The 23,509-nt window shown below is 38.4% G+C and overlaps 1 protein-coding gene across 7 annotated transcripts in view; it reads left to right on the top strand.

Moving 5' to 3' along the window:
* The window catches only part of NHSL1 (NHS like 1), a 220,008-nt gene that overhangs the window by 137,472 nt on the left and 59,027 nt on the right, over nt 1–23,509 (top strand). Inside the window, exon 2 of one of the 7 annotated variants that reach the window (XM_017665057.3) lies at nt 7,221–7,310. The exons of 5 other annotated variants lie outside the window; for them this stretch is intronic. In XM_017665057.3, the coding sequence (XP_017520546.3) occupies nt 7,301–7,310 (10 nt within the window). In that variant the 5' untranslated portion in view covers nt 7,221–7,300. Of the gene's footprint in view, nt 1–7,220; nt 7,311–20,703; nt 21,473–23,509 lie in introns of those variants that run through there. One more of the 7 variants, XM_036994879.2, reaches the window with a different exon arrangement.

Here is a 23,509-nt window from a genome sequence, read left to right as displayed (position 1 = left end):
ATGTTTACTTCTCTTTAGTGCGTTTTTCTAATGGTGACTTCACGAGAACCATTCTCTTTGTTGAAGGCCCCTCATAACCCAAAGTGCTTGAAATACACTAATCTTTTGTTAATGAAAAGAGAAGAGTTAATTTTGACTTCATTTAAGAAATAGTGTACTCTCGTATTACAATTCTAAAGAGCCATTCATTTCATTGTGATGTACAGCACAGGCTAAGCCTTACATCTGGGCTATGCTTTGCTGATGTGGTGAATTTGCCCACATGAAATATCAAAGTTGGCTTGGTATCAAAATAAAGAACAATTGTGTCCGCCTAGGATAAGAGCAGAGTCTGAACTAACAGTTAGTAACTCTACTTAATCATCTACCTTTGAGGAAATGAAGGAACTACTGCCTACAACTTTGTAGAGAGCAAATCATGAATTACAGATTTATCCCTCTCAAAACATGAAATAACAGGCTCACAGACGATTCTTTGAGAAGTCAAAAGAATGCAAGTTAACAAGGCAGGCTACGGACTTGAGGAATCACAGTGGCCAACAAAGTTTCCACACTTGAGCAACACTTTTTGGCTTCCTTGGGCTATTTTATGTGCATAATGATTTGAGTTGTAATCCTTAGTTTGGAAACGAGAGTTATTTGCTCTGCCCATTAATTTCATCATTTAGACACGGTGTGCATTTTCTTTTCTAAGCCAGTGTTTTCTCTTTGCCTTAGCATATTTATTTTTTCAAAAGAAACATTTACTTAGTATGCAAGCAAACCCACTGCCCAGTGGTGTTTGAAGGCCAGGCTGGCTGCTAAATCGTCAGTCTCCATTTCCTTTCTCAAAATCCTAACACTTGGCACAACTGTTAACCCATATCTGCTTTGATTTTTTTTTTTTCCTTTTAACTCTATTCTCACCTCTTTGGAAACCTTTGGCCCTTTCTCTCTATTCTATCACCCTTACTGCTCTGCTACTCCAATGACTCTGAGTATCAGGGATGTATTTTAAAAAGTAATATAGAAACAAAATCTTGATATTTTAGGCTTATCATGTTATCATCTAAAATGATATTTCCTTATGAAACTTATCATTGTATCAAGTGACTTTCCATAATCTTCTCATCTGAGTCTTATATGCACAATTTACCAATTCCCAGTAAATAATGAAACATGAATCGGAAAATGACCCACATACCTCCAAGGAGGAAAATAGGAGGGATAAGTGAGGAGGACGGCCTGGCATCCAGTCCTCTGGCTCTTGTCTGGGCATCTGGTCTAATCACTCTGCTTTGGTTCTACCAGCGGGACCTTGCAGTCGTGGGCAAGTCACTTAACTTTGCTAGGTCTTACCTCTTTCATCTCAAAAACGCAGATGGTAATTCCCTAACTCAAGATTTTCATGAACTTTACATGGGCTAATGCATGTACAGCCTGCCTGGAACCTGGCAAGACCCAGGAGCTGTTACCTGACATTTTTCTTTTCGTCATGCGTATGTTAAATGCCCATAGCCTCTGCACATCTAACTGGTGTTTGCCACACTGCACGTCAGAGACGATCTTTTCACTTTGGGTTTTTAGTTTCCTACGTGGATGGATACAGTCCTAGGATGTACCCACTTCTTTCCACTGTTCTTGTGTGAATGCTTCAGTGGAGGCACAGACACTGCTCATCCTGCTGCCCTCTGACCTGACAGCTAATGGAAGCTGTGAATTCAGCGGCTGTTCATGGATGTAAACAAGGGGATTTGTTTTCATGGTGTGACAAGGCTTTAAAACCATATAAACTCTTTTGTCACTTCAGATTAAAAAAAGAAAAACTATTTTTTGCACTTTTTGCTTTCTTGGTTTCGGACTGCTGTTTGTGCACACAATTAGAACAGTTCTCCAAATGTCCGTGTGTTTTTGGTGTTTCATAGTGTTTTTTTTCCCCACTCAGTACTTCAGTTTTCAAAATACATAACTACAAAAGAAATACTTATCTGTACAAAATTGAGTGCAGCCTCACAGTGCTAGTCTTGACCTCCTGTGTCAATAGAATAAAGAGGGGGAGGGCAAGGAGAGAGATGTAGATTTGTGTACTGCTTATACAGCTGGCTCAATTTGCTTTCTTGTTTAAACACTGCAAAGCAAAAGACAAAGAAGCTAATGTTACACAAATGACAGGGTACATTACCTTTTAAAGCATATCTTTAAGTGCAGAGGAGCAGGATGGATGCTGGGGGAATTTCAAAAAAGTACCAAGAATGACAAACTTTTATGGGTACTATCAAGATAGTTTTTATTCAACTCAAGACCATGTGTCAGGTTATCTTAAAATTCATTAGTATGGCAGCTAAAAAGCAAGGAAAAGAGGCTATTTAAATACAAAAGCAGACTCTTCAGAAAGTAGTGATATACAGAAAGTTAAATTTCAAAACAGATGAGACATAGCCAAAACTGCATGCAGAGGAAAATTAGTAAACCTACATGGTTTTATTCTAAACAAAAGAGAATAAAAGTCTCTTGACTTGAGGAAATTTATAAAGGAACATAGTTATTGAAAAAGCTTATAATAAAAATTGGAGAAAAATGGTAAGTCCACTTGAATTTGTTTCATATTATTACATGTGTTCTGGGAAAAAGAAGTGTGGGCAGGAAAATGGCATATATAAGTGACATATATGAGATGTGGAGGCTGAATATGGTAAAATATAATGTTTTAATATTATGCACCTTTTAAATTTTAGTTTTAATTTTGGGATAATTTTGGCTAAATATTTTCAAATTTTTTTCTAAAAGACTTACCAGATCCCAAAATATTTCTCCAACACTTAAGTTGTCCTTAGAATTCCCCTGCACATATCAGCCCAACCAAGCTCCATGTTTTCTTTGTTTTTCATTTTACAACAAAAGTATATTCATGGTTTTATATCGTCTGGCTTTGGGCACATTATATAGTGAGTGTATAGGATAACACAGGATGCTGTTTCTGACAAGCCAGATGCATTCTCTCTTTTAATCTGTATCACCTAGTTTTGTGTCCAAAATAGAACTTAGAAGTCAATTAGTGTGACTGTATCATTACACATGTGAAAAAATGAAGGCCCACAGACATTAAGGGTCCAGGCCTTGCACTGCAAGGTGAAAACTAGAAGTTGCAGTCCTGGGCCGAAGACAATCCTGTCTCCACCGTAGCTGTAGCCAGCCCAGTTGCTAAATACACCGACCCAATCAAGACCCTTTCAATCAGTGTTCTCTTTAGCTTTTATTACATGAAGCTTTGGCAATCCATCATTCAGACAATTCTCAAAAAAGACCCCCTTTTTAGTCTACTTCTGTTATTTAAGAATGGCCCTGTGATGATTTTGGTGATATCCATCGATATTTTAAAATTCTTTCTACTGGGGTGCCCACTTGATATGGCAGAAAACCTAGTTTTTCTACTAGTCTTTCCTCTTCAAAAAGCTTTTTGACAGTATGTACTAAAGCTGAATATATATGTACCCTATGAGCTAGCAAATACCCCTTCTAGAAAATACTCAACATAAAGGAATAAATATGTTCATCAAATGACACATATGAGAATGTTCATAGCTGCATTATTCATAAAAGGCCCAAACTAGAAAAAAACCGAATGGCCATTAATAATGCAGTGAATAAGGAATTCCATTACCATACAGCAAGAATAATAAACCGACTAGTGCTACATGCAACCACCTAGATGAATCTCACACATCATGTTGATTGAAGTAGGCCAAACCCAGAAGAGTATAATTCCAAGCATATGAAATTCAAAACCTGAAACTAATCTGTGATTGTGTCAGGGTAGTGATTACCTTTGGGGTTGGGGGTGGTGACTGCAAGGGCGTGAGCAGGTAGTTCTGGGAGCTGGTCACCATCTATATCGTGATCCTGAGTACTGATAACATGGACATTCAGTTTGTGGCAATTCATTGTGCTGTGCACCTATAATTTGTGCACTTTTCTGTACCAGTAAAGGTTTACTTAAAATCCAGGCTTAATTTCAGCTTTCAGTTTTGTGCTAGGTGAGTCTGGGGGTGGGGCTATGCTCTCTGTTGAGTGCTGGTTCTTGCCGTAGGTGTTTGTTCCCAGAGGTCCTATCACATGTGAGTAGTTAAAAGGGAGTCTTCAGCGCCCCAGATCTGGTTTGAATTCTTTCTCTTCCACTTGGCATGCCTATGCCCTTTGATGAAAATTTCTTGGCTCTTTACCAAGTAACATGAAAAATAAGGATAATAACAGCTCAAACACCTCAGGGCTGTGATGTAAGTTAAATGAGATAATGCACATGAAATCCACAGCTCAGAGTAAACTCTACTAGCTTTTAGTTATTATTTTTATTTTGTTTTCCTAAAGATTATTCTGCACTTTTAAAATACACAGCAATCTTGCCGTATGGCCCTAGGCAGGACCCACAGCATAAACAGGTTTGTGCAGCCTGTTCTTAAGCCCTCAGAGAAAATTACATGCCCTCAATTATTCACTTACTCTAGTACTTCACATTCATGATGTCCTCAGATCTGTTCCCCAGCCAGGAGACCCTGTGTCTGTCCACTGTCTTCTCTTCCTGAAGCTATTCACTCCAGCTTCATCTTCAAAAGTTCTCAGTAATCCATTGCTTTCTCCCACCTCCACCCACTGTTGATTTTTTTCCTTCATAAATAGAAAAAAATGCTAGGTGAGCTGTAGAGAGTGGTAGGCAGACTTCCTGTAATGAATTGTGTGGGTACTTACTGTGCAAATGAGTGATGCTTCTCAGGACTGTTCAGAACCTGAACCCAGCCACTGTTAGTTGGTAGGAAGATAGTGATGGAAAATGTACAGAGAGATCATGAAAGGGGTAAGGTGGGGGGATGGAGACCCTTTCTTTTTTTTGATTACTGAGACTCATTCAATTCAGAAAATAATTCCCAGCCTTAATGTCTGAAGATTGTTGTCACTCATTAACCCAGACTATTGAATCTTGTTTTGTAACGTGAATCTATTTTAGAATCTAAAAGAGCGTTTTCAGTGGCCCATGGATTCAGAAACAAACTAAGAGAGCTCAAAGAGAAACAAACCAAATGTTTTTTAAGAAAGGAAGTTATTATGACCTATTCCAATTTTAGAAATTACTTTCTTGACCCCACATGCCCTTCAGTGCCCACCCATTCTTCTTTAAGTTTCACAGCAAAATTTATTAGTGGCGTACATCTGATCTCCCCACTTTCCCTTCTCTTTTTCATTTCTTTGTGCATCTGGCCTTTGAAAATTACTTGGCTTTCTACTGAGTTTCCATTTCCTCAACACGAAAAATGAGGATAATAACAGGGCTGTGATGTGAGTTAAATGAGATAGTGCACAGGAAATGCTCGCCTCAGAGTAACTGCTGTTAGCTTCCGGCCCTCCACTGCGCTGTTTGCCTCAGGGATACTGGCAGCTTCCATATGGCCAGATGCAATGCTCAAATTTCTGTCTTTGCCTTACTTATGAGCACATTCTCTATTAGAGTCCACCGCCACGTTTCCCCCTAACTTGGAACAGTTTCCTTAGATTTCAAGACACTATTTCACTGTCCACTTCTGTTCCCTCAAATGGCTCCTCCTCTTCTTTTTGACAAAGGGCCTTCAGATTCTACCTGCCTTCTTTCCCTAAATGCTCTCATCCAGCGGCTTTAAGTACTTGCTGTATGTTCATTTCCAAGTTGTTTTTAATCTCCAGCGTTGACCTCTCCTCTGAACTTCATGCAACTGCCTCTGTGAGATTTCCACCTGCGTGTCTAATAGACCAGCTCCCCGCCAACCCTTCCCCTCCAGGGCCCTATTCTCAGGAAGTGGCATTGTAGCCTCAACCCAGGTACCTTCAGCAATAAAATGGAGTTATCTTTCATTCTTGCCTTTCTTTCTGTCCCACATCTAATCTTTTTGTTTCTACCTCTAAAATATATCCTGAATCTACCCCTCTCTCTCTTTTGCACCACTAACTCAGGCCTCCATCATTTCTTGCGTAGTTTGTAACAGTTGCTTCCTTCTCCTAAGAGATTTGGTTGAAACTCATCCATTAGATGCAACAAGTTGAACTCAAAAGTATAAATGGCTAGCTTTTCATTTAGGCTTTGTCATAGACAGCTCTGGAAAAAAAAATAAGAGACTTTTTAAAAAAGATAAATTATTTCAGCAATATAAATATGAAGAAAATTGCTAATCCACCCTGTCTGAACCCTGAAATGGAGGGAATAGGAAAGACTGCCAGTATGTTCTGGATCTTTCTCCAGCTATCCTGCTGGAAGCCCCTGGCTGCGTGTGTGCAGTGTCCTTGCTGAAATACGAGGGAAAGCTAGCACCAGACAGTAACCTGCAGACACTGCTTGTTTTCAAAGACTGTTTACGAAAATTTCTGCTGCTCCCCTACTGATCTTCTGATGGGGTCTATATATCATGGACATTTGAAAAAACATCTTGTACAAATGTCATATTAGCCTTGCAAAATTAAATTATTCATGTATTGAGGTGACAGCAGATTGCTCTCTTCCTTTCTGAGTTTTTAAAAAACTGGATAGGAACATTAATATTTCATGCTTTTATTAGAATATCTGAGTGTTTATGAAGAAATAAATATTTTTGAGTAATGAGGTACATAGAAATTCCATTCGATTGCACTTACTTTTTGTTAAATTTTTGAAGGTTTTCATTTTATCAAAAGAAACATTGCATAGCATAATAACATTGTTTTTGAAGATTAACTTTCTATTAAATGATGACCACAAATTACACTCTGAAAAAATACTACTGAAGATACTACTATTTACATACTAAAGCATTTTTTTCTGCCTCATTCAGAGGTTTATTTGTTTAGTGGTGCTCAGAAAAATTACATTTCCTCAATAAAAAAATATCTCGTATATATTTAGAATGTATAAGTATTGGAGTTACTATGTCATTGCGTAGATTATTCATTGCCTTCTCCATGAGACCACATATATAGTGGAGAATTAAGGCTAACCATAAACTTTTCTAGGTCTTTAATTTTTTTTCCCCAATTTTAATTACATATGACAGTTGGAGAAGTAAGTTCATTGAATTTGCTCTTTTAATTTGTAGAGTCAGGTTGCAACAAACTTCTAGTATTCTGGTTTCCTGAAAATCTTTCCTGTGAGCCTTCCACCTCACCTTTACTGCCATTATTTTTCTTAAATACGAATTTGAGCATGTTTTTTAAAAACCTGCTGTAATTTTTGTTTGTTTTTTTTTTAGTTCTCAAGAAAGGGAGTCCATGGAAAGAAACCAATCCTGGACTGTTCTGAGTTGATATGCTTAGCAGGTGACAGTGTTGAATGCTACTCGGTGAGTTCTTGTGGGCCACTGATGGCAATTTGAGTAAACATATTCTCGAACTTTCTCAGCCTCTGATTCAGGAAGCTCAGACGTAAATAACCACATTTCTGGATTTGAATCTAAACTGGATTCAGAGACTACAAGTCCCAGCTGGTTTTGGACCATATTAGTGCTTGTTCTTCCTGAAGAGCTTGGCTGGAAATCCTTGCAGCAGGTTCTGCCCCTGGCTCACTGAACTCCCATCTCCCTTTACAGCCTGACTTCCTCTCCGGTCATGTCAGCACAGCTAATACCTTTACTTCCCAGACTCCCATGCAGCAGAGTGCAGGCATATGACCCAGGCTGCGCCAACGAAACCCACTCTTTGAATTTGGATGCCAACTTAAGTAACCTTAGGTAGTAGCTGTCTAGGTCGGCTCTCCCGGTAAGCCCAGCAGCACTGGCTTCTTGCTCTTCTGCCAGTGGCTTCTACGGACCTGTGGCACCCAGACTTGCATGTGACCAGTGACGACCAGCAGGTGGCAGCAACATTGCAACAGTCTTGGCAGTGGGGCATGTAAACGTACCTCTGGAAATTCTGAAAGTTCCTTAATATTCTTTAATAAATTCAGTTTTGCTTAATATAATGAATAGATTCTGTTGTTTGCATGTAAGCGTCTTGTCACTGCCTTTTATAGCTGCTTTAACAAGGTGCTGGCTGTCTCGTTTCAATTATCTGCTGTTCTTTTCCTAAATACTGATCGTTGTTAGATGTTCTTTCACGTTCTGTATCAGAACTTATGCAATATTTCAGAGACGTATGCAGTTAAGCTTGGGGAAAAAGCATTTAAAAAGGAAATAGAATATATTTCATTTAGAGTCCATGAGCATGACCATATAGTTTATGCAAATATTACTCCTAGGAAAAAAAATCAGTCTGTCAAAGTAGGAAATAATCAAGAACTAAAATATTCACTCAGAATTGTCCAACAGCACGATGTTGAGAGAGAGACTCATGAAACTAGAGGCTGGCCTGAGTCCCATCTTACCTCCCAGACTTCTGGTGTCTCACCTGGAATAGATAAAGCATTTAGAGAGTGCTATGACACAGCTAAAGGTTAGCTGTAGGGGGATCATTAACATAAAGAGGACAGACTGTTTACCTCCATTCCTTCTTTCATCAACATTAATTTATGATGGGTTTATAGAATTTGCCTGCTTTTTCAGTTCAGTTTTCCTTGTCTCTAAACTTTTTCTAAAACACAGATCGCTATTTTGTATGAAAACTTTTGATGTTTAACTAATACTAACTGAATGAGGTCCAGCCTCTTTGACTTGACAGGCAAGGTTCTTCACAACTGGTCCTAACTTACTTTTCCAGCCATATCTCCCACACCACCCTTATGAGCCCTACATTGGGCCAGCAGATTGTCTCCGGCAGGTTCAATTACAGACAGCAATGTAAGCAGCAGAGGTAACACAGAGGGTATTTGACTTACAAGATTATTGGAAAGGCTTGAGGAACAGGTCCAAACTGAACTCTCAGAAATGACTCCCAAGATACTATTGGCTCACCTATGAAACTATTATCTCTGCTGCAATCAGAAAAAGGGCACCCAGTTTATTCCAAAATCACACTGTTTCCAAAAAAGTGAATGCAACCTGACCTGGCTACCATCCTCACGCAAGTAGAGAGTAGACACCAAGACTTCAGTTACCAGTCTTACTGACATTCCTCAACAGGCAGACTTACTAGTAGAAACAGCCAAAGCAGCAGGAATACAGACACAGGTACCCATCAGATTCCTGGGTGCACCAGTTTTGGAAACCAGGTGTGAGGGAGCCTCATACATGTGGTTCCTAGCTTGTACCCACCCACATGTAGTGCACTGTACATGGCAGCTTGACTGGGACTGGGAGAGACAATGTGTACCATCCATTATACACATGATGCAATTTTCCCAGCGCAGATGATTCGCTCTCTTTTCTATGCCTTTGCTCTTGTTTTTCTGTCTAGTTGGAATGTGTTTCATATCCTTCTCCATCTAGCAAACCTTTACTCAACCATCAGGTGTCAGGTACCTGTGTCATTTTCTCTCATCTTCTTCCATCCAGTGGAATTCCTTATGCATAAAGAATAAATTGTCTATTCATTCACTTTGTCCTTCAACCACCAAACTTATCAGCATCTCCAAAGCCAATAAAAACTCAGTTCCTGCCCTCAAGATGTGAAGGTCCTTGGGAGGGAGACAAATAAGCACAATTATGGAGAGGATAAGCCACCAAGGAGTGGGTCCTGAGGAGAGGGCAAGCAAGATGAAAAGGTCAGGGAAGGCTCCGTAAGAGAAAGTTGTCTTCGTTTTAGTGTTTCTAGTACGTAGAGTAGTGATTGGTGTGTAACATCTTTAAAACACAAGTCAGGGCCCGAAATGAGTGAAATTTTTTTAAATGAGTCTTGTCTCTAGTTAAAAGCTCTCTACCAATATGGTGATAGTTTAACATGAGCTGTTTTATGATGCCATAATGTAAAACTAAATTCTCTACAGCTCATTTTGTTTAAACTGTTTGTCTTCCTGTAGTTCATTCCTTTAACAAAATAATACTCATCGCATGCCTACTGTGTATCAGATCTGGTGCTCAACCCCTGGATCCTGTGGATCCAGAGAGCCATAGCCTCTGTTCTGTGGTCCAGATTGTGCATCCAGTGGGAGATACAGTCACTAAACAAATAACTACACAAAAACAAGTAGCAGTGCTATAAAGGAAAAGTACAGGCCTCACTGAGAACAAATAAGAGGAGGTGTTAACAGTCGGAGGGTCAGTTGAAGGTTTGCTTTGAAGAAATGGCAATTAATCTGAGACTCAAAGGATGAAGGGAAGAGAGCAGGCAAAGTGATCCACAAATTCTTCTGTCTCCCATTTTTTTTTTTACATAGCAACCATAAAAGAACTTTTTCGTTTAACACTTCTCCCTGTCCATCAGCTCTGATAGTCATTCGATTGCCAATATACTTGGTATTCCAGAAAATAAATTCCATATTCAACACACAAGGAAGCTTTTCAAAAAATAACTTGTATTCGCAAGATGAAAATAGCCATTATCTCTGTGGAAATTTTTGTTTCGTATTTGCAAGCAGTTTCTTAAGGAAAGTTTCTATAGAAGTTAAAGACAGTTATGACACCATAGGACAAATGCTTTCAAATTCTTCAGGCTCTTTGCCACCATCACCCATTTCATAAAGATGGATGATTATCCTCTTTCTCTGAATGGGCCTGCGGATGTTACCTATTGTCACAATGAATCTAATTGCAAAGCAATTGATTTTGCATGGCACCAAGGTTGGCAGTGCAAAGTGAACTGCGTGGATTTGGCCCTAGCCCTCCAAGAGCTTAAAAAATACCAGAGAGGGGCTTGTCACAGGGAGAATACACAAAGCATTAAGCCAAACAACTTAACACATTTTAATTAACCCTAAGACTGGATAATTGATGCTATAGCATGAATAGATTGAGAGTAAGTACATTTTATTAGGAAAGCAGGAAGAAAAATAAACTTGTGGAGAATGGAGGCAACTTTAGGGAAGCCCCATCTAGACAGGGCAGGCTGAGAGGAATTAGCTAGTCCTCCTTTGATCAGTGTGGGAATCTTCTGGAATCATTTCTCTCGCCATTTGCATAGACCCAAGAAGAATTTGCAGGCTACCGCTGAAAGCGGTCCTCTGCCCCAAGACTTCCAAATGATGCTTTTTGCCACTGTGATGTTTTTCGGACATTCTACACATTTTAGTGCTCTCTGAATGAAGCATTCACGTTGCCATTCAACATGTCTAGTTTGGGTGCATTCTAAGTCAAATTATACAAGAAGCTATTTGTGGCATTCAGCAGCTGCAGAAAGAAGAGACTGTTTTGGGGGGTGGGGGGAGAAGGGGGTGGTGTTAAACACAATTTAAGTGAAGCTAGAAAGTTGGGGATATAGAGTTAGTGTTGTTGATGGGCAGTTGTGATTGTTTTGACAAGAAGAGGGAGGTTCCTGAGTGAAGAAGTTAATTTTATCCTATTTCAACCTGGGGCCACCTCCTGGAATGAGCACTCCATAGATGTGCTAGAATTTATTTTGATAATGAATGTAATATATTGTCTGGAGTCTGTGGCTGATTCCTCCATCCAGTGGGGTACAGTTGGTGAGTATTTCTCTCCAGAAACAGCTATAATGAAAAAATGCCAGTCAGATTTAAGCTGATGGTGCATAAACATCAAGACAAGTATAGAAAGTACAGGTATTTTAGGACCACCTTTGGTGTCTTAAATGTATAATTAAATATGGTTTGCTAATGAGAACTGACTGATTGTGCAGATTTTATTTGAACTTGTTTTATCATATGATGATTTATATGAACTGCTACTCACAGAGATGATGTTTCAGATTAGGTGATTAAAGTGTATCGAGCTGACTCTTCTGGGAGCTGCTATACAATCTGAGAGAGTTTGGAGAGAACTATTTGGCATTGTAAACATATCTGCTCTATTTTCTCCCCAAATCTCACTTTTCTTCTTATTCTAGTTCAGGAAAACATTGACTGCATATATATATCTTCATTGTTGGTCAAATTCCTATAGAGATTTCTAACCTCCGCTCCTTTTTTCCTGAGTGAAAAAAAAAACAAAAAATAAATAAATAGTGGCCTAAATGAGGGAATATCCACATCTGTCTTTTCTTTATAGTTCCAAACTTCATATTTTTGGCTGCTTGCTGAAAATATTTAGTTAGGTACATGAGGGCAACTGCTAATCTTAATCCTTCCTAATATTATTTTATTTGCTAAAAGGTGAAGAATTCCATTACTGTATTTTCTGCTTTCTGTTTCAAACCCTCGTGATGCTGATGGAGAGGAGGTAAGCTTATCATTTTTACAAAGTTGGTGGCCAGCCATTACCCAGGATAGGCATTACTGTTTTGATCACTGTTTGATTTCTCAGATTTTGTGGGGGTCTAATGATGTGGGCTCTGCAATCAACATGCCTCTCTCCCCTCCAGCTGTGCCCTTATTGTATTGCCCTGTAGTTCCAGGAAATGCCAACAGGCAGGCATGGAGACACCCTTCTGCCGGGTCAGCTCAGAAATCAACATTGTGAAATCCTTGAGTTAGAAATATTAGGTTCCTAGAATTTAGAGATACTGAACATGTGTCTCTGTATAATAGTGTTTTTTTATTTTTGACTCTTACTCTCATTTGTTGTTTACCTAAGTAAAAATATTCTTATCTTTCTCTGTTGAAAAATCAGTGGGAGAGTATGAAAAATGGAGCTTAGAGGAAGGTTTTATTCATTTCAAAAGTGTTTTATTGCCTGGCTTTAATCGAAGTTCTGTACTCTCTTAATTTTGAATTTCATTTTATGCCAGGCTGACCTCCCTTTGCTCTTCTGCAGTACCTCCAGCATAATTACAAAACCTTCATAGCATTCATAGTAATAAGGAGTATTGTTTCATTGTTTTGAAGGCTTCTGCTGCTGTCTAATAGTTTAGGGCAATTCAGATATATATTTTTTAAACTCAACATTAATATCCTCTCCTAGGTCAACTTTTATCATTACTAGAAAACCAAATGCAGTTGGAGACAGTTTAACTAGTATTGCTGCAAATTAATCAGCAAACCAAAGTGGTCTATCTTAATTGGCCTAATTATCATTTTGCATGTGAACCAGCTGGCTTCTTAGCAAAAGCAGTTGATCACACCAGCTTATTAATTGTAGCATTCATCTTAACCATATGTGAAACAGTATAAGAAATCGCAGAAAATAGAGAAAAGAAAAACTGAACAGTCTGTGAGATTGTTCTCTTGATTACAAAATAATGAGCTCAAATGATAACTTTCCTCTAAATCTTTGCTGATCATTATTTGGAAAAACTTAGGAAATGATAAATCTGATTTTCCTTCAGTCATTTTAAATCAAATATGTATTTTTTTGTGTTCGTGGACAATACTGTTGTCTAAGTGAAAACATTCTCCTTTGGATTGTTTTATTGTGAGATTTATTGTGAGATTTTAACTTTTGGTAGTCAATTGATGAGGACCTCTTTTTTCTTAGCCTTAGTTATTCAGTTAAATGTAGCTGCCCCCTTATTGGGTCATGAATGCTTTATATAATTCAGGGGTGCTTCCTTAATCTTGGTTGCAGATACTTGATAGTTTATGAAAATTCACAGAGATAATAGAGTATGGGCTCTCTTTTGTGGGAGAAGGTGAGAACATTCTTCTGAGCCATGTTAAATGGAGCCTTTCTAAGCTTTTCTGTCAGGAGACAGCAGCAGGAATCATGCATTTGGGCACCAGTGTTTCACTGAGCTTGTGTCGCCCTGTAGGTGGCAACCTCAACTTTATTTTGTCATTCCCTCTTCCTCCCACCAAGTCTTGATAGGAAGTCTCCTTTGCTCTCAATTTTTTTTTTTAAGTAGAAAATTCTTTTCAAGTATAGATTCCTTGTAGCTTTTGTAACACCATCAATCAAGCAGGTCCTTAATATTGTCCAATTTTAAAAGCACAAGAGAGCCCAGAGTATAAAACACTTTAGCTAATCACATGACTCTCTTAAATTACATTATACTTTTTTCATTCCACAATGAGATTTTTTTTTTCTTCCCTGAAGATTTTAGAAGAAAGGTTACATTGATTTTTTCTTTTCAAATTTTAAGATTCATTTCCTTTAAATTATTTTTATTATAAAAGGTTATAATTACATTACATTTAAATAGCACAGAAAATATATTTTAATTTCCAAGTGATTGCAAATTATTCTCTTCTCTAGGATGTGCTAGGCCCCTAATATACATTCAGAAGATGTGTTTTGAATGACTGAATTTGTAAAGGTAAAGGGAGAACCTTACAATTGAACTAACTGATATGTAGCTCTACTTATATACATTATTTCTCTCCTGGAATGAGCCTCTCTATACCTAATATAGGCTGAGTAGAATGAATTAGATGAATTAGTACTACTTGGGTGGGTGGATTAGGGCTATACAGCATATTGGGGAGAATAATCGGTTCAAGTATAAGAGACTTACAGTTAATGAAATTAGCTATTCTCTCTCTGTGAGACAGACATAGTTCACTTTTGAGGAAGTTATCCCTGAAGTAAAATGGCATATATTTTTGAAATGAAGAGTTACTAAAGTTCTGTCAAGGAATGCCCCTTAAGGAAGGTTAACATTTAAAGTATAATTTGAAAAATGAATAGGGGCATGCCAAGTGGGTAAGTCAGAGATCTAGCGTCCCAGATGGAGGGATACACGTGCAGAGGCATAAAGGCAGAACTGAGTGTGGATGTTTGCAGCCCCGCACCCACCAGGCCTTCTGTGGTGAAGGCAGAGGTGTTATGGCACATTGACACCTGGAGCACAGGATGAAGAGTCAGCTCAGATTCTTGGTTGCTGAGTGATCTACTGCAGGTCACTCACTTATTGTGTAAAATAAAAAGGATGCTCCCTAGGACTCTTCAGCTCTCACTTTCTAGAGACCTGTGAAATCCCCCCTTTCCAACTTGCCCCTACCATACCCACACTCACCCATTATTCCCAACCTCAGGACCCACTCCCTTTATAAAGCCTTCCCCTGGCAGCCCAGCCCATGCCCATCACTTCAGGACAGTGCAAGCAGGATGGAACTTTGAATGCCATGTCAGCAGGGCTCCCTTTGTGATTTGGACTTTTGATTGGGGTTTCGTTTTTTCACAGCATGTTTTCTGTCTGCATTGCCTTTCATTTGTTCAACACTTGTCACATGAATATTGTGGCTCGACTAAACTAGTCAGTGTGATAGCAGATGTTTTGAAATTGACCAAGCAGATGGTAGCAATGGTTTTAGATTAAATTATTTGCTAGGATCCACAGCAGAAGCGGTTAGCTTCAACACATGCAGAGGAAAGGGTGTTTCCTAACATCAGAAGTAACTGGTGAAGTGGACACCAGATCAAGTTCCTTCTGAAGAATTAATATGTTATCATCTCTTAAGGTTTCCTTTTCAACCCCTGTCGCCTGCTTCTCCACCAGATATTGATGAGGAGAGAGATTTCCATTTGTCTTGTTTTCAGCATGCCATATGATTCATCATTAAAGATTAATTCAGAAGCAGAAGAACGAAAAGATCATTGTATCAATGAAGTTTCTAGACTATTGGTGATTTTTAATGTAGTTTCATGGAATAACATGATTCATGGGTGAGTTAATATAATTCTTCATGAGCATCTGTCATTGACACATGTTTTCATTCTGGGACGGTATCTCTACAACATTACTTTTTAAATGTGTTTGTGTTGTGTGTGTTTAACCTCATTATGCAACTGTAAAAAGCATGAGCTCACAACCAGTATATGTTCAAATTTACCCATTTGTCTAAAAGGGGCCTTTTTTAATAGATGGTTTATCCCAAACTAGTATTATATCCAGGATCATGTATCTGCACGTGATGTTTCTTTAATCTCTTTAATCTGTCACATTCCTATTTATTATTATTATTCTTTTATTATGTAATTGACTTATTGAAGAGGTCAGGCCAGCAAAATGTTCCACTTTTAGTTTGAGTGATTGTTTTTATTTTTTCATTAGTTCTAACTCTTATATAACTATGAATGGTAACAGTTTAGCTTGTTAAAAAGGTTCAACTTGAATTTACCATAGGTGATTTTTATACTTGGTATTTCACCACCCCAGTGGGCACATACTGTTCGTTATCTATCCCATTAGCAAATGCTGGATTAGGAAGAAGGCACACTGGTCCTTCCATTGTGCAGCTGTTCTAATATTCCTCTTATATAGTGGCTCTTCCGTAACAGCGTAGCATATTGACAAATAAAGATGTTTTAAGTGCTTCAGATCTTAGGCTATTGAGAGATGAATAGTAGAAATTTGTAAGGCAATGCCTGATGTGAAAAATAAGAGATTAATTCTTCAGTCACAGGTGACCAACTGACTTATCTTTAGAGTTTCTAATATATTAAAGGCTAAATGGCAAGAATTTACAGGCAATTCAGTTTGTCTTGGATAATGTAAAGTGTATTTTTTCATCTGTTGTGTCAAATACTTCAGGGTATTTTTTACAATACCAAATTGTAATTGTATTAACAAATGAGTTGTACTGTAGATTAAAAAAAACCCTTAATCATGAAATGCTATCTAAAATTCAGCTTTTTCTGGCATTCTTTATTTTATCTGGCAGCCCTGGTTTTTAAATTTCTTCTCTTATTTATACATTTATTGATTGTATTAATTCATCTGCACATATTATTAATTTTTGCTTGCAGTTTCAGCAAAGCCTGTTCTTTTGATAAGAATTGCACTGTATATAACTGCTCTCAATTGCATTATAAATACTGTTAGTGCCTACATTTTAGCGCTTGGTGTTCTGTTGCCTGCATTAGCAAATCCTCAGTTGTGAAAAGCTATCTTTAGTATATTCAAGCTAATGTATCTTACACAAAAGTCCTTATTAGGACACAAAGAATAAAAATACTTAAAAGTAAATCAAATCACTGTTCTTTAAAAATACCTCCAGGTAATTCCAAGAAAAATATGGTCTGATGTCACTTGAGTAATCCTGGTGGTTTATCCTAGTCTAGGATTTTGAAATTCTGTTACTACTACTATTCTATAAGTACATGCATCCTTAACTCATAAAGTTCCAACATTTCTCCTTAATCTTTCACCGAAATGAAATCTTCTACCAACATTTAAAATTTTCTTCTGGGAATCGTCTGATTTTTTCTGTAGTTACCTGATTACTTCCCAGGAGTAGGTATACAACACACCAGCAAAGAGATACAAAATATCTGTATTGCAAAGTAATACATACTTTAAAGCTTCTAACTGTAAACTGTGCATCTGTATGTTCAACCATTCAGCAATTTTACACCAAGCACTTATTCTCTGCCTTGTGGTAGTCTTCCAGATTAAAAGTAAATCAGATCATATTCACTGACCTTAAGAAGGTCATAGTCCAGTGGGGATGACACACCCAACCAGACAAAATAATAAAATAAATGAGTAAGTATAGGGAGAAAGATAAGACCATGCCGGTAATGAGAAAGATGGCAAAGGTCACCTACCTCATTTAGAGAACAGAGAAGAGAGGAATCAGATAAAGCACAGTCTTAGGACACACAGGTCTGCAAACACTCCCTTGTAAGTGTAAGACAGAGGTGGTGTGGGGTCAGGTGGCAGGGGAGTGGGGGAGAGAGGCAGAGGCCAGACCCTGAAGGGCCTTGCGTGCCTGAAGAGGGGAGGTTTTAGTTGGTGGGTCACTGGCCTGGGGACAGGGAGAGAATCTGGGGGGCTGGTGCAGTAATCAAAGGGGGAGAATGTCAGAATCAATTCTCACTTAGGGCTATTTTTTTACAACTTCTTTGGTCTTATCTGCCAGTATTTAACAGTCTGTATTATGTTTCAGGAAGCAGGATATACTTAAGGTATAAGAATTTTTAAATTAAGCCCTAGTTATTTAATAAATGGCTCCATTACCACCCATGCTTTCATCTTTAGTACAGTCTTAAAATATACCCTTATTATTTTTATTGAGGACAAAAGATATGTTTAAACTTAAAAGCTTCTAAGAGCAGGGCTGTCTAAGGCTCCCAGGCCTCAATTCTGCTCCCATTTCCCGCACCCCCATCCCCATTTACCCAAAACTTCAGGCCTTTCTCTACATTCAGTGCAATTTGGGCACTAAAAGCCTTTATGCTGAATCCGAAAACTTTCACAAACTTTGTTCAACAGTATTTACTAAAAGGAACATTTTCAAATACTGTACACAGAAGTTATATGCAGAAATGATGCATGATTACATAATATATGCACACATTTTTAACTACTCAAAATTTGAATACTCAATCAATTGAAAATGGAATCTATAATCAATAAAGATCACTGTGGCCTTCTAAGTTGGAAAGAAAAGAGAAACAGACACAATGAGGTTCTGATCAGAGCCATGTACTAAATGATAATTTTAAACACTTCTCAAAGGAATTTTAGCTCTTCAAAATAGAAAATTTTCAGTTCAACCTTATCTATGCACAGTACTTTTACTGACTGTTGATTTGTTATAGGCTAAGTTTTTAAATCAAGCTTAACATCAGAAATAGAAGCTTATACATGACTAAGTTAATTTAGATGTACTTATTATCTTTATGCATGGTGAAAACACTTGAAATACAGTTTTTAAATACACAGACATACCATTCACTCACACTTTTCAGACTGAGCACTGAAAAACCTCCTAGCACAGAGTATCCAATACAAGTCCTTTGGCCTATAACACAAAACATACATATTTAGCAGTAAGAGATTTTTGACATTTCTAAAAATTAACTAGCAACCTAATCTACTTAAACATCATAATAATGCTTTAGTAATAGATATATCTATAGATAGCTCTAAACTTCTTTAAACTTTTTTTTTAAGCCTTTGCTGCTGTTACAGCGCTAAACTTGGAATAGGCAGTAGCACGGATTTATATATTTTCTGTTGAAGGTATAAATAGAGCAATTAAAAAATACTGGACATTTCTATAAAAACATGGCTCTTCAATAAACTATGGCATTGAGCCACTGCATATTATAAGATGAAAACACTTCCTTGTTCTCATGCTTATATGCAGGATGTAAAGAAAGATAAAATTATTGGAGAAATCTTTGAAATTAATAAGCTCTCTCAAAACACACCTTATTATGTAACACAATAAATACCATAATTTATTTGGTTCTTACCTGCAGATCTTAGGGATTTAGGGAGTTATGGGGCAGCACAGAATCGTGCCAGAGGATTAAGTGCCCTGGATGCCAGGATGGAATCCTGCTTTCTACCCCTACACTTATCACTGATGTGTGTGTAACCAAATAGTGGCATTATCTTTACACAACAATGGCTACTTAATATCAGTCTTACTATTGAAGAGAAAAGAAATTACTACCTGTGAGACTTATTACAATTCATTTTTTGAGAGCACTCTGACTAGTCCTGGTGGACTGGAAATGTCTCACCACCCAGTGACTCTATCTCCCTTTAAACTGAGAGCTAATGGAATTTGCTATACAGATCTCTGTTTTATTGCCATTGCCTCCTTAAAATTTTTACTCAAATCTTACCTTTTCAATGAAGTCTATACTGAGCCCCATTTAATAGTGCAACCGTGGCCACCTCCCTACTCCCCAAGCCTTTTTTATCCTGTTCAACTTTTTTCTTACGTCCATTGCACTCACCACCTTCAAGTACACCATATCATTGCAGTTTACTGTCAGGTAGTGGGAGCTCCATAAGGGCAGCGATCTCATGATAAACTCCAAATGCATAGCACTTAGTATGTGCTCAGATATTTGCCTTTTTAATGAATGAATCAACGTTTGCATTCCCTTGTTGTGTACCTGGAAGCTACGTGCTGTTTTCAGCTGCAAGTATGTGTGCTAACGTTTAACCTCTGAAACTTGTGGATTGTAAATTGGAGTGCTTCTGTCCAGAACCCAGAACTACCTGTCTGTATCAAAGTGAGATTGAAAGGCAGTTTCTTGAAGCAGAGCGAGGTCTCCCTTGCTTATGAGGTTGTGTTCCTAAGGGGAATTTTGCTCACTAATTTAAGGCAGCTATATCATTTAAATGCATCTCAGTTGTTTCTCATTGCCATCTGGCCATGTAATTACTTTTAAGTAAAGCTTTGTATAGGATGAAAGAACACAAATTGGAAATCTGTGATAATATGTATGATAATACTTGTGGGGTTTTTGTTGTACTTTGCTTGCTTTGCTTTTGTTGTTCAAAAAGTAAGGTTAAGGAGGAGAAACCTTTGAGGAGGAATCATTCCAAAGCTTTCCCTAGAGGGAGCCCCTTATATAAATTTTATTCTTTGACTAAGAGCTTTTGTTAAAAGCTAAATGTTTTAAATTAGTGGATTATTACATTTTTCCATTCAGTTATAAGTCTGGCCCAAAGCTATGAAATAAGAGTTTGTCTAACATGTTCCAAAAAACTGTTTTGCCATGAAGTGGAACTGGGGAGAGACATAAGGTGCATTCTCTTCCTTTCTCCCTATTCATATTTTCTGATCTGCATTCTTTTCCTTTTTGTTCCTGTCCCTTTACTCTGGAATATCTTTTTCTAGTGCCCGCTTATCTATCATTATTTCTGATTCTTCCCTCTTTATTTGAACCCCAGTTCTCTGAGGTCAATGTCAAATGGACAAAAGAACCAGAACTCAGTTCAGTATATTTGAATTAAGAGAAACCCAAATAATGTTTTGTTTGAAATTACTCTTCTCCCTCACAGGGAGGGGAAAGTTGTGGAATTTTTCAAACCAGGCGCTTAGCTGATAATTAAATTACAAAGCTGATTCACAATCACTGGGGGGGGGGGGGGAACTCCACTGGGTGAGAAGACCAGCCATACTAATTTGCACGAAAATGCAACCAAGTCATCATTTACAACTCCGTGGAGATTCTATTGTAAAGTTTTACTGCTTGTAAACGGTCCTTTGGTGTGGGAGGCAGAGTCTGGGGGCGTGGTCAGGGAAACAACAGTTCAGCTCTTTTTTCCCCCCCGTAAATCAGTTCAAATGCCTGAATTAACTGGAGAGTGAAAGAATCAAAGCAGGCTTGCTCTAAGACTTGTCAGCTCCAGTTAAAAGATCTGGATGTTCACAGTGGCCTAGTGAAAACGAGGAACACGTTTGCTTCACCTTGACTTCTGTGGAGGAAAATCTGCACTCCATTTGTGGACTAGAGAGAGGAGAAACTTCGATCTGTCGGAGAGAACACTACATAAGTGAGCACCAACCCAGAAAGACCGATGTGGTTGTCATGCAAATAAGAACCGTGATTGGCTTTCTCTTTCTTTCTGCACACGTTGTCACAGGGCAGCTCTCAGCCTTAAAGATTAGGTTTCAGTGGGAGCTTTTCAGGTTCAAGGACTGTTAATGGTTTGTAACTGCCTGACACTAAGCTCAATCGCAAAGTTACATCGGCCCCCGGCAGATGTCTAACGATTTGGGACGGAGAAGAAAGTTCTGATCTGGAGCAGAGGGATGCAGCTTACCACCTGCTTGCTGAGCTGGGCTTTTAATGTGCTTTAAATTTCTAAGCCTGTGCAGACATCCTGGAAATGGTGGTTTTCATTAATGCAAAGATCAAGTCTTTAATTAAGCTTTTTAAGAAGAAAAGTAAGTAGTTTCTCCCCACTATGGAGTGTGTGTGTGATAGTTTATCCGCGTGAGTGGTGGAATTAGTGTGAAACAGCATAATTAGCATAGGTTGAACTCTACTCTCTACCAGGTTGTTCAAATATCTCAGACTTTTGTAACTCTAGGACAGAATTCTGTGATTTTAGCATGTCTTATTTACTTACGTTGGAATTTCAGGTGAATCAACTTGTTCTGTTCTTCCAAAAGAAGATTTCTGAAGAAGAGAAGAGAAAACTTGTGTTTACTTTATTTCCACTTTGACAGATGGTTTTTTAATTCTATGGCTAAATGTTCGAGGAGCCCCTGGGTAATCCTTCACATATTTTGAGTGAAGACAGTCCTCTAAAGCTCCCTGGCACTCTCTGTTAGGTATTTTAGAACTCAAGGACAAACTGCCTAGACAGAGCAGTTATTGTTGTAAAGTACACAGCTTTTGTGGTGTGGCTTCATTGTGTACTTACCACTGGTTTCAATTTCTTTAATTCAGGTGCTTCTTCATTCATTGGAAAATATAGTTATTACAAATACATGGGTTTTTTTGTTTATTTTATTTGGATTTTGGACCAGTGATTTAGATAAACTAGATAAATCTGGGCAGATAGGAGAAACTTTGGAAGAAGCAACAAAGACCGGCACTCTGGGCTCATTTTCTGCAGCTCCCTTGGTTAAAGGCTCTTTGGATGGGCTGATCAAATCTGCGCTGGGAAGAGTCCACTCCACCAGGGGAGACAACTGCTCTTTCATGGGAGACAGTTGGTAGCTGTGCGGTGGGGCTGGTGGTGTGATTACACAGACTCAGATACCATTACTCAGATTTGATGTGTAACTGGCAAATAGGAAGAGTCTCAATTTTCAATATTTTCTAACTGTGATATATGGCAGTTCAATCTTTCACATAAGTAGACATCACAGCACAAAACACTCTATTAACTATGGCTTCCCTTTGGGGGACATTTGGTGAATTCTGCACAGTGCAAGATTCTCAGGTATGCAAATCAGAGCTAAGTCAGGTCTTTGTGGATTTTACATGTTAAGATCAATATTTATATGCACACGTTACCTGAAATAGCAGGGGCTTAATTTACACATGTCTTTTGTCAAACATTAAAAGTAGAGAACAGCACAGGACATTTCTGTTTTCAACCTGATGTCTCCTCGTTCTCAATGTTTTTTTTTTTTGCCATTTAGCAACGTATGGAGAAGGCAGGATGATTAAAGAAATGAGTTACTTGGAGGCAAGGCTGGTAGAATTTAGTAGCTGTAGAAAAAGTAGTATATGGGGTCAGAGCTTATCTGTGGCTCAGGTTCCCAGGGGTGCTGAGAAAGGCTGTTTCTCTTCAGTGATAGTTCTCAAGTCAGGGGCTCCTTTAGGGTGATTTCACTGCTTCTGCCATAACCATGGTTTACATGAGTTATTTTATTAGCCAAGACTTTACATACATTCATTTGATCTTTATGATAGCTCTAGTACCCATGCTATTAGGAACGTTGAGTTAATTTTGAAGTATATTCAAAGAGGTTCAATGATTCAGACATGCATGTTGATCTTATTTTGAGAATATAGTTTGTGGTCTCATTTCCAGGGACATATCACGCTGTAGAAATGAGTGTGCCCAGTGTGAACCCTACAGCATAGGTCCAAGCTGGGGAAGAGTCGCTTCTGACTCACGATTCTAGTGTCGGCTGGTTGTAGACATCCAGGTATTAGACTTGCCACCCCAGTAAAAGCCTCCGTATGGGGTCTTTCTATTAAACTTATTTGTTTCTCCCATGACCGGCTTACAGTGGCAGAAGAATAGTATTAAAATATTATTGATGAATTCGTTTGGTTCTCTCAGCCTCACTGGGCCCCACTGCTACTCCATCTTCGGTTGTGCTGTCAGGAAACTAAGACAAAGAGGGCCTAAGCCTTATGGGGAATAAAGGAAAAGTATTATAGAGATTCAGTGTACTATTGCGATTACCTATCATTTCCCCCTCTAATGTTCTCATCTCTTTTGTGTTGGAGAAATTGAG

This window comes from Manis javanica, chromosome 13 (assembly GCF_040802235.1).
Source record: "Manis javanica isolate MJ-LG chromosome 13, MJ_LKY, whole genome shotgun sequence".
Taxonomy (NCBI): domain Eukaryota; kingdom Metazoa; phylum Chordata; class Mammalia; order Pholidota; family Manidae; genus Manis; species Manis javanica.
The sequence above is the reverse complement of the archived record's forward strand: the minus strand, read 5'-3'. Positions and strand labels throughout refer to the sequence as shown.